At 37.0% G+C, this 12,679-nt stretch overlaps 1 protein-coding gene across 1 annotated transcript in view; it reads left to right on the top strand.

Moving 5' to 3' along the window:
• Nucleotides 1-1,483, top strand: part of LOC100371299 (WD repeat-containing protein 90-like) — a 46,165-nt gene extending 44,682 nt beyond the window's left edge. The window contains exons 37-39 of the mRNA XM_085502492.1: nucleotides 652-774; nucleotides 887-971; nucleotides 1,329-1,483. Coding sequence (XP_085358618.1) covers nucleotides 652-774; nucleotides 887-971; nucleotides 1,329-1,483 — 363 coding nt within the window. The remainder of the gene's footprint in view (nucleotides 1-651; nucleotides 775-886; nucleotides 972-1,328) is intronic.
• The last annotated feature ends 11,196 nt before the right edge of the window (nucleotides 1,484-12,679 follow it).

A 12,679-nucleotide genomic window follows, 5' to 3' on the forward strand; every position in this document is an offset into this window, starting at 1 on the left:
GTCTATATCCTGAACCATTGTGAGTTTGTCTATATCCTGAACCATTGTGAGTCTATCTATATCCTGAACCATTGTGAGTCTGTCTATATCCTGAACCATTGTGAGTTTGTCTATATCCTGAACCATTGTGAGTCTATCTATATCCTGAACCATTGTGAGTCTGTTTATATCCTGAACCACTGTGAGTCTATCTATATCCTGAACCATTGTGAGTTTGTCTATATCCTGAACCATTGTGAGTCTGTCTATATCCTGAACCATTGTGAGTCTGTCTATATCCTGAACCATTGTGAGTCTGTCTATACCATGTACCATTGTGAGTCTGTCTATACCATGTACCATTGTGAGTCTGTCTATATCCTGAACCATTGTGAGTCTGTCTATATCCTGAACCATTGTGAGTCTGTCTATATCCTGAACCATTGTGAGTCTGTCTATATCCTGAACCATTGTGAGTCTATCTATATCCTGAACCATTGTGAGTCTGTCTATATCCTGAACCATTGTGAGTTTGTATATATCCTGAACCATTGTGAATCTGTCCATTTCCTGAACTATTGTAGGTCTGTGAGACTCGTGGCTGTGCTGTGGTTCCAAATTCACATATACTGATATAGATACACTAAATGGGATTATGTTTGTTTTTTCCAGTCATCTTACAAGTTATTACCACCAAGTCTAGCCAGATTCTCACCAAGTGAACCTGATATCATTATATATAGTGGTTATGGGATGCAGAAACATATTCAGTTTTACAGCATGTCGCAGAGAAGGGTAAGTTTTTTGTCACATGTGATCAAGTACAGTAGATATACTAATACTGTGCATCATAGTACACTTGTTTTAAATTAATCGTAATTACATTTTTTTATTTTTACATTTTCAGGTAGTTCGTACAGTTGCATTGACTCATTGGGCAACTGATTTGGATGTCTCCCCTCAAGGGCATGTCATTGCTACTGGAGCTAGTGGTAAGTTGAGTCACATACTGTAAAGTTAATATATCATCCACAATGAAAGAGTAATACATGACCTGATCAATTAGAAAAAAATCTAATTATTCATAGATGTTGGTAGATTCAATACCACAAATAGCCAATGAACATTTAGAAATTATTTTGCTATTTTTCACCCTACAACGTTGTTAGTTAATGCTACGAAACACCAGCGGAAAAAACAAACTGTTTGATAGAAAAATTCTTAGGGTGCTTGCTAACATTTTCTTTATTGAAGCTATTTCTGTCGATAAGATTGATGCCAAGTGCAATGACTGGATGAATTGAAGCAAAGTTCAGACTTACAGTTCATGCATATTATTTACTTTACAGAGCGTTTAGTCAAACTAATTGACTATTATGAGGGAAGTTTTCAAGACTTCACAGGCCACAATGATGCTGTTCAACTAGTTGCTTTCTCTCCATCTGGAAAGTTGTTGTTTACTGCTGGTTACAATGAGATTATTGCATGGGAATTGGTAGTGTAAACGTTATTGTAAAATGGAATAGTCTCTAATAAAATATTCCCTAATATATGGAGAGATATTCCATAATACGTACAATCAGATAGGTAGCCAATGATATCCCATATTATGTACAGACAGGCTGTCTAAGATATCCCATAATATGTACAATCAGACAGATCACTCATGATATCCCATAATACGTACAATCAGATTGGTAGCCAATGATATCCCATATTATGTATAGACAGGTAGTCTAAGATATCCCATAATATGTACAATCAGACAGATCACTCATGATATCCCATAATATGTACAATCATACAGATTGCCTGTGATATCCCATAATATGTACAATCAGACAGATTGCCTGTGATATCCCATAATATGTACAATCAGACAGATTGCCTGTGATATCCCATAATATGTACAATCAGACAGATTGCCTGTGATATCCCATAATATGTACAATCAGACAGATTGCCTGTGATATCCCATAATATGTACAATCATACAGATTGCCTGTGATATCCCATAATATGTACAATCATACAGATTGTCTGTGATATCCCATAATATGTACAATCATACAGATTGCCCATGATATTCCACACGATGTACAATCATACAGATTGCTTGTGATATCCCATAATATGTACAATCATACATATTGCCTGTGATATCCCATAATATGTACAATCGTACAGATTGCCCATGATATTCCACACGATGTACAATCATACAGATTGCTTGTGATATCCCATAATATGTACAATCAGACAGATTGCCTGTGATATCCCATAATATGTACAATTGTTCAGATTGCCCATGATATTTCACACGATGTACAATCATACAGATTGCTTGTGATATCCCATAATATGTACAATCATACAGATTGCCTGTGATATCCCATAATATGTACAATCATACAGATTGCCTGTGATATCCCATAATATGTACAATCGTACAGATTGCCTGTGATATCCCACAATATGTACAATCATACAGATTGCCTGTGATATCCCATAATATGTACAATCAGACAGATTGCCTGTGATATCCCATAATATGTACAATTGTACAGATTGCCCATGATATTTCACACGATGTACAATCATACAGATTGCTTGTGATATCCCATAATATGTACAATCATACAGATTGCCTGTGATATCCCATAATATGTACAATCGTACAGATTGCCTGTGATATCCCATAATATGTACAATCATACAGATTGCCTGTGATATCCCATAATATGTGCAATCAGACAGATTGCCTGTGATATCCCATAATATGTACAATCATACAGATTGCCTGTGATATCCCATAATATGTACAATCAGACAGATTGCCTGTGATATCCCATAATATGTACAATCAGACAGATTGCCTGTGATATCCCATAATATGTACAATCAGACAGATTGCCTGTGATATCCCATAATATGTACAATCATACAGATTGCCTGTGATATCCCATAATATGTACAATCATACAGATTGCCTGTGATATCCCATAATATGTACAATCAGACAGATTGCCTGTGATATCCCATAATATGTACAATCGTACAGATTGCCTGTGATATTTCACACGATGTACAATCATACAGATTGCTTGTGATATCCCATAATATGTACAATCATACAGATTGCCTGTGATATCCCATAATATGTACAATCATACAGATTGCCCATGATATTCCACATGATGTACAATCATACAGATTGCCTGTGATATCCCATAATATGTACAATCGTACAGATTGCCCATGATATTCCACACGATGTACAATCATACAGATTGCCTGTGATATCCCATAATATGTACAATCGTACAGATTGCCTGTGATATCCCATAATGTAGTACAATCATACAGATTGCCCATGATATCCCATAATATGTACAATCATACAGATTGCTTGTGATATCCCATAATATGTACAATCGTACAGATTGCTTGTGATATCCCATATTATTGTACACGCAGACAGCCCATGATATCCTATAAGATGTAGTCAGCCCATGAATTGTATGTTATCTAGTTTGAATCTAGTAAACAAGTCCAGATCTGTGAATTTGGTAATTTTTATTGTAACTTCATTCAATAAATCTTTTGTCAGCATTTTCACCAAAGTGTATTGCGAATGTTGCCTGTTTCATTCACTCATACGTAGAAGTATATTTTTTTTTATTTGAAAAATCAATATGATAAATCAATCCAAGGAAACTCAATTTTCTGTCAACTTTAGTTTATTTTTTGAATTTTTATTTTTATTTTTTTTGTCTGTGTATTTCACTGCCAGTAATGTATATTTTGTAATCAGTATCCATTTATTTAATTGTATAATCTTCTAGAAGCTTCAGCTCCCACAAATGAGTTCATCTTCCAATCACAGAACCTTCGTTGCAGGTGACCTCAGTAGCCTACTCAATACAGGTTCATGAAAGCTCAGTAGTCTTCAGCAGGATTGTCATGCTATTCGCCATTCTGTCACAGTAGATTATAATTTGTATAATCTTTGTACTGAGAATAGCTTCCCGCTTCTCCAACTGCCACGTACTTCAAACAGCTGAATAAATTAGTAGTAAACTGTATTTAGAATTTTAATGTTTTATATTTCCACATGTATCATTGGCACTTAACTACTTACAAAATTCACCCAATCATATGGTCTGTCGATTATTAAAACTAATACACAGGAAACATGAGTAGGGATAAAAGGTGATTCAGCATTGCCTGCGGTAAAATCGCAATAAGAAACTACGCAAAACATATACTAAAAACAAACATTGTGAACGAAAAACATTGTACACGCAATACAGAAAACAAGCACCAATACAAAGTGGAAATGGACATAAAGTTAAGTTAAAATGTGAACCAAACAAGTATAGGGGTTTATAAAAAATAGTTTTTTTCGGTGGTGGTGGAGGGGGTGTGTCAGAAATGACTCATTTTCCATGAATCATTTTTATTGATCGACTGCCTTTTAAGCATTTATAGTGGAGTGAAAGTAAGATACTCTGGTTATACCTGTATGTAAATAGACTCTTTTATTTCATTATCTCTATATTTTTCAAGATTTATACTTCACAGATGACTCCATCAGATTGTAAACTATCAAATAAACTGAATAATTTTTGTAATGTTATAAAAAGGTTTTGATTTCTATTCTGGTTTTCTTGTGTGGCATGTTGGTATGGACATGACTAAGTTGACACATTTACAGCACAAACTACTAGACAATGCTAAGCTACTTAAAAGATGGTGCCTATCACTCAAGCCAATCAGAAAACAGCTTGTTTGTTCACATATTTTCAACGTATCAAATTCTGCCTTCTATATATGCTTTGACTCAACTGCAAACTACACACAGATTTAGGTCACAAGATTGCATACTATTAAATTTGCTAGAGCAGAACAAACAGATATATCCAGTGCTAAAGCGTCAGATTGGGTAGGTCAGTCATCTTGAAATTGATGGAACATGTTGGTTGATACAAAATGGCAATAGTAAATAATTGACATACTTTGTTAAACCATATAGCTAACTTGTGCGAAAATATACACAGGTAAAGAAAGTCAGAACTGGATCAATGGAATAATAAGTCTGTACTGTGGGAACAAAAGTGGCCGACCCCATTCAGCTGGTTTTTCACCTATATCTCCACTATACTCAATTTGAATGAGTTGTTTAGGGATATCCTTTGTAAATGAAACACTACTTTGGGTGGCTTGTGAACATGTCGCCAAATACGATAATATTGAAGTACAACAACCCTAATTCATGAGTTTGATAGGACAGTGCACAGGCTATCCTCAGTAGTCACGGATCAGCCTGCAGAGATACATTCTACAACTGACATGGTTCAAAAACGGAATTACACAATCACATAAAGATTTCATTTCAGAACCCCTGTCTCTCCCCATCTACCACCAAACATTCCAGTGGGCGAGTGCCTGCACTTATGGGAGGATCAGTAGAGAAGAGGAATTACTTTTTTAGCTCTGTCAGTGAGGAAACAAAATACCACCATTCACTTTTCAATCCCCTGTGTGAGTAAATCTGCGTAACTATCCAAAATGGTTATTTAAATGTATTTACAGGTGTGAAACCGACAGCCACTTTCTCTAGGATACAAAGATGGATCTTAATTTTTGTAGACTTATTTCTACTTGTTAACAAATTTGCCTTACTTTGCAGTACCACTACCAACTTAGTGTATAACTTCCCCAACATTGCTAGAAGCACTACGGATTTCGCATGTACAGATTTAATTTGCACGCAATTTTATCGACTTTCCATGTATTTTTATGAAATTTACACATAACTGTACTGAATTATTACACAGAATTTCCAACTTAGTGTCATTATCATATGTGTGGTCTACGACAGTGTTAATATTAGGTGGTGTCTACGAGAGCGTGGTTTAATCATAGCGTTGTTAACATTAGGTGGTGTCTACGAGAGCGTGGTTTAATCTTAGCGTCGTTAACATTAGGTGTGGTCTACGAGAGCGTGGTTTAATCTTAGCGTCGTTAACATTAGGTGTGGTCTACGCGAGCGTGGTTTAATCTTAGCGTCGTTAACATTAGGTGTGGTCTACCAGAGCGTAGTTTAATCTTAGCGTCGTTAACATTAGATGTTGTCTACGAGAGCGTGGTTTAATCTTAGCGTCGTTAACATTAGGTGTTGTCTACGAGAGCGTGGTTTAAATCTTAGCGTCGTTAATATTAGGTGTGGTCTACGAGAGCGTGGTTTAATCTTAGCGTCGTTAACATTAGGTGTTGTCTACGAGAGCGTGGTTTAATCTTAGCGTCGTTAATATTAGGTGTTGTTTACGAGAGCGTGGTTTAATCTTAGCGTCGTTAATATTAGATGTTGTCTACGAGAGCGTGGTTTAATCTTAGCGTCGTTAACATTAGGTGTTGTCTACGAGAGCGTGGTTTAATCTTAGCGTCGTTAATATTAGGTGTTGTCTACGAGAGCGTGGTTTAATCTTAGCGTTGTTAATATTAGGTGTTGTCTACGATAGCGTGGTTTAATCCTAGCGTCGTTAATATTAGGTGTTGTCTACGAGAGCGTGGTTTAATCTTAGCGTCGTTAATACTAGGTGTGGTCTATGAGAGCGTGGTTTAATCTTATCGTCGTTAATATTAGGTGTGGTCTACGAGAGCGTGGTTTAATCTTAGCGTCGTTAATATTAGGTGTGGTCTACGAGAGCATGGTTTAATCTTATCGTCGTTAATATTAGGTGTGGTCTACGAGAGCGTGGTTTAATCTTAGCGTCGTTAATATTAGGTGTGGTCTACGAGAGCGTGGTTTAATCTTAGCGTCGTTAATATTAGGTGTGGTCTACGAGAGCGTGGTTTAATCTTAGCGTCGTTAATATTAGGTGTGGTCTACGAGAGCGTGGTTTAATCTTAGCGTTGTTAACATTAGGTGTGGTCTACGAGAGCGTGGTTTAATCTTAGCGTCGTTAATATTAGGTGTGGTCTACGAGAGCGTGGTTTAATCTTAGCGTCGTTAATATTAGGTGTTGTCTACGAGAGCGTGGTTTAATCTTAGCGTCGTTAATATTAGGTGTGGTCTACGAGAGCGTGGTTTAATCTTAGCGTCGTTAATATTAGGTGTGGTGTACAAAGCCTCACTTTCTCTTAATTCATACGAATATAATAACAATTTCTTTACAATAAGCAAATGTTGGAAGTCGTGTTCAGACTGTATATCAAAATTGACGTTTTGAATTAAACCATAATCATTAAAATTCACATTTATAATTGGTAAGAAATAAAGAGAACCAGCATATAACGATGAAATCCATTATACATTTATTGATTTACACTTTCACAGCAAATTAAGAAGAAACAAAACTTTCGTAATTGTCTTGTTCATAAATCTGCTCAGACTCGTCGCAACAATCTCATGTTCTTCCACTCATGCGCAATACGCTCTTCTGTTTCTTCATCACATCTTTTTCTTTTACGGCGAGACTTTTTTGAGACAGGAATCTGTGATCCGACGTCGACGCCATTTTCATTCGATGGTTGCATGTTTGGCGATGCAGTCTCTTTCAGAAGTCTGAATTGCACCTCTCGGTAAAGTATTTCAACTTGTTCCGGTGTAAATAGTCCCACCTGTACTATTCCATCGTTTGCCCGGGCATTAAGACGTAGGGGTGGCAGTCGAACTCCTCGTTCAAGCCATGCCCGTATGCGTGAATACATAATATCAAATTCGAAGCAATGGATATCTACCATTACTAGATTATCGTAAGCAAGATCAACACCGCCAGCATTTGGTAACACATCATCAGATTCTACCACCCTCACGAGCGCGTTGATAAGTTCTTCATTTCTTTCATTGACAACTTCATTATAATCATTCTCTCGAAGTCTCGCAAAATGTCCATCACCATGTGCATTGAAGTCTGCATTGATCAATTCGTCATCATTAGATCCAATTGATAACGAATCATCGATGAAATCATCATCTTCATCACTACTGACGTCACTATCAAGCCGGTCAATGTATCCATTTAACGATTCATCGTCGCTTGGTTCGATTGACAATGAATCATCGATGACGTCATCTTCGTCGCTACTAACATCATCATCTCGTTGGTCAATGTTCAACGATTCATCGTCGCTTGATTGAATCCACAATGAATCATCGCAGATGTCATTTTCGTCGCTACTGAAATCACTATCACATCCGTCAATACTTGACGATTCATCGTCACTTGACTGAATTGGTAGTGTGCTATTGATGACGTCATCCTCGTCACTACTGTCATCTTCATCACGTCGGTCAATATAACCATTTAACGATTCTTCGTTGCTCGACTGAATTGGTAATGTGTCATTGATGGCGCCATCTTCGTCACTACTGTCATCGTCATGACGTTGGTCAATGTTCAAAGATTCATCATCGCTTGATTGGAGTGACAATGAATCATCGATGACGTCATCCTTGTTGCTACTTTGATCGTCATGGCGTTGGTTAATGTTCAAAGATTTATCATCGCTTGATTGAATCAATAATTCGTCGTCGCCGACGTCATCTTCGTCGCTACTATCACTATCATATCCGTCAATATTTGACGATTCTTCGTCGCTCGATTGAATTGGTAATGTGTTATCGATAGTGACATTATCAAATTGTTCAATGTTTATATCACGGTAATATAATTTTGATCTTCTATAATTTTTCTTTCTGCGAATTTTCACGTCATTGGTGATAATCATTTCCCATTTATCGAATGGAAAAGCATCATCGCTAACTGATATATGGGGAGGAAACTGCCATTCTACTGGATGTCCAGTTGATGCTAAAGATGACATCCTCCAAAGTAAGTTCATTTGTTTCGTCCACCATCTAGGTCTTCCACCCGTACTCATCCTTGTAGTTGTACGTTGTGTTGGTCGAAGAAATGCCTTCATCACAGATGGGTGTATCTTCACTATTTCTCTTTGTTTCACCATATTCAAATCTGTAAATAAAAAGACGAGAGAATATGTAAATAATCATACTTGTTTGGTTGATTATTTGTTTCCAAGCTGTGAATAAGTCCCGTATAATTTTGTTCATTTGTTTGTGTTCTTTTCTATATGCGCTATATACAGTCACATAGTTGGTAACATTGGATGACATCGATTCCAGTCGAATACGGTTTTACTCTGGTTGAATCTTAATCAACAAATTGGACCTGTATTTATTCTTAGAAAACGGAGCTCATATCTCCCATAGCTTACCAGCTCAACTACTTTTCATTAAAGATGGTTTACGATCGAAGTAAACTGCTTTTTTGGTTATTATAAAACTAAAACGATGATCGTAAATCCACTTAATTTTTAATTCACATAATTTTACTTTCCTATTAATGTGATATAACCAGGATAACGGAAATGAATATATTGAACTTGTAATTCCAAAGCACTCGGCGGTCTTCTCTGGCACATATGTGAAGTTCGTATGCATAACGGGTGACTTAAAACTAAACCATTTATTATCAACTTTCACTCACCTGTGTTGTACAAATGGCTCTGAAAATTACGTGTGGTTCGGTTCAGATACGACGATAATTCACTTGAATCAAGAGGATTTGTCTACAATGTGCGGTCACGATAAGATCGATCAGCAATAAACAGAGAAGTGTTCGACGCTATATGCAAATGTCGCGGTGATTGGAACATTCGAACTACCATTGTGATCTCACAGTCGTAAAGGCATCGTCATGAAAGTGTACATATTAGTGAATTTATAGAATTTTAGAAAAAAAATTCATGTCAGCAACAACTAAATAGGTGATAACAAAATGTTTGACTGAATAAAAACATTATGAAGGCTACACGAACACGTTTATAATAGTTGCGTACGCCGAGATGCGCGCGTCGCCGTTGATGGCGCACCGCGCCGCTGAATGTTGCGGTTCCCAGCGTCCTTTGCGAGGCGCCCGTAATTTCACACACTCAGCAAGCGTTGGTAATAAAATACTATTATTGGTTTATGAATGAATCAAAACTGGATTTATAAATAAACCAATTTCTATGAACTACAAGACTGCGTTGCATACATTTTATGAGAAAATCGACAAAACGTTGCACGTAGATTGTAGTGCAATTTCTGTTTTAGATTGATATGCCAAATGTGCAGCATGGTCAAACAGAATCCATTACGATGCCGTGGACAATATTGTACTATCATGTATTAATTTATTAGGGACGACGTCAAAAGATCGATGTCGGATAAAAAACTTAATTCCTTTAGTTTTTTTCCAAACCCTCTACCCCCCACTGAAACTTAATTGATAAATATTGGTCATGGCGTCAGACTACATTCACCATTAAATACAAATTGATAATCGGACAGTAGTATTGCATAGCAGTTGGTTGTCGGGTGGATGTAAACAATTTTACAAATGCACCTCATTTGACGCACAGATTTACACTTGAACCAAACCATTTTTCTGTTTTTTTCCCTTTTCGGTTATTTCTGTCCATGATTGGATAGATAAAAAACGAACTAAAAATACTCCAAGATTTTTTTGACTTCATTAAAAAATAAAATCGTTTTTGTAGGATGGAAACTTTTTGAGGTCAAAACCCCCCACCCCCCAAACTAAAGGAAATAAGTTTTTTATCCGACATCGATCTTTTGACGTCGCCCCTTAGCTCTCATGTATGCAGATCGCAATAAAAAATAAAACATGTCATATCACATTCTATGAGAGAAAGTTGGTTATACATCGCATGACAATGTTCCTTGGTTCAATTATGTAAAATCATGGAGCTACTGTCCCACGGCGTTTGTTTGTTTGTTCCAGAAACTTATTTTGAGAAACTTGTCCCAATTTTTACAAAATAAAACACTATATATTAAAGAAAAAATGTATTTTTTTACACTCTTTAAAACCACGATTTTTCAAATAACTGAGAAACACAATATTCATAATATATGATTTTTCCAGCCTGTTTCCTCAGACTACAATTTGAGATACGGCAACATATCTGTGCCATAGTAACCTATACTAAAACCATTTTAATTCTGTGAACATGGCCACTATCCACTAAAATACAACCATCAATTTCTCGAAAATTAGGCTGGTTACGCCCAACTTTTTAAAGTCAATATCGTTATATTGCCCAGAGTACAATTTATTGCAATAAAAATAAACTCTGTGTATTTGCATTCATAAATAATGGAAATAACATTAATGGTGGTCTACGAGGGCGTGATTTAATGTTAACGTCGTTGACATTAGGTGTGGTCTATGCCGGCGAGGTTTAATATCAACGTTTTTGACAGTAGGTGTGGTCTACGAGGGCGTGGTTTAATGTTAGCGTCGTTAACATTATGTGTGGTCTACGAGGGCATGGTTTAATGTTAGCGTCGTTAACATTAGGTGTTGTCTACGAGGGCGTGGTTTAATGTTAGCGTCGTTAACATTAATGGTGGTCTACGAGGGCATGGTTTAATGTTAACGTCGTTGACATTAGGCGTGTTCTACGAGGGCGTGATTTAATGTTAACGTCGTTAACATTATGTGTGGTCTACGAGGGCATGGTTTAATGTTAACGTCGTTGACATTAGGCGTGTTCTACGAGGGCGTGGTTTAATGTTAGCGTCGTTAACATTATGTGTGGTCTACGAGGGCATGGTTTAATGTTAACGTCGTTGACATTAGGCGTGTTCTACGAGGGCGTGATTTAATGTTAACGTCGTTAACATTAGGTGTGGTCTACGAGGGCGTGGTTTAATGTTATTTTTGGTGTCATTAACATTAATGGTGGTCTAATAAGACGTGGTTTAATGTTGATGTCGTTATCAATTATCAATGTTAGCATCTTTAACATTATGTGTTGTCTAGTGGGGCATGGTGTAATTTTAACGTCGTTCGTTGAAATTATGTGTGGTCTACGAGGGCGTGATTTAAGGTTAGCGTCGTTATCATTAGGTGTTGTCTACGAGGACGTGGTTTAGAGTTGACGTCATTGACATTATGTGTGCTCAACGAAGATGTGATTTAATGTTAACGTCATTGACATTATGTGTGCTAAATGAGGGCGTGATTTAATGTTAGCTTCTTTAACATAAGGTGTGGTCTACGAGGGTGTGGATTAATCTTAGCGTCGTTAACATTAGGTGTGGTCTACGAGAGCCTGGTTTAATCTTAGCGTTGTTAACATATTAGGTGTGGTCTACGAGAGCGTGGTTTAATCTTAGCGTTGTTAACATTAGGTGTGGTCTACGAGAGCGTGGTTTAATCTTAGCGTCGTTAACATTAGGTGTAGTCTACGAGAGCGTGGTTTAATCTTAGCGGCGTTAATATAAGGTGTGGTCTACGAGAGCGTGGTTTAATCTTAGCTTCGTTAACATTAGGTGTGGTCTACGAGAGCGTGGTTTAATTTTAGCGTTGTTAATATTAGGTGTTGTCTACGAGAGCGTGGTTTAATCTTAGCGTTGTTAACGTTAGATGTGGTCTACGAGAGCGTGGTTTAATTTTAGCGTTGTTTTCATTAGGTGTTGTCTACGAGAGCCTGGTTTAATCTTAGCGTCGTTAATATTAGGTGTGGTCTACGAGAGCGTGGTTTAATCTTAGCGTCGTTAATATTAGGTGTGGTCTACGAGAACGTGGTTTATTCTTCGCGTTGTTAACGTTAGATGTGGTCTATGAGAGCGTGGTTTAATTTTAGCGTTGTTAACATTAGG

Source organism: Saccoglossus kowalevskii, chromosome 8 (genome assembly GCF_978046115.1).
Source record: "Saccoglossus kowalevskii chromosome 8, keSacKowa6.1, whole genome shotgun sequence".
NCBI classification, from domain to species: domain Eukaryota; kingdom Metazoa; phylum Hemichordata; class Enteropneusta; family Harrimaniidae; genus Saccoglossus; species Saccoglossus kowalevskii.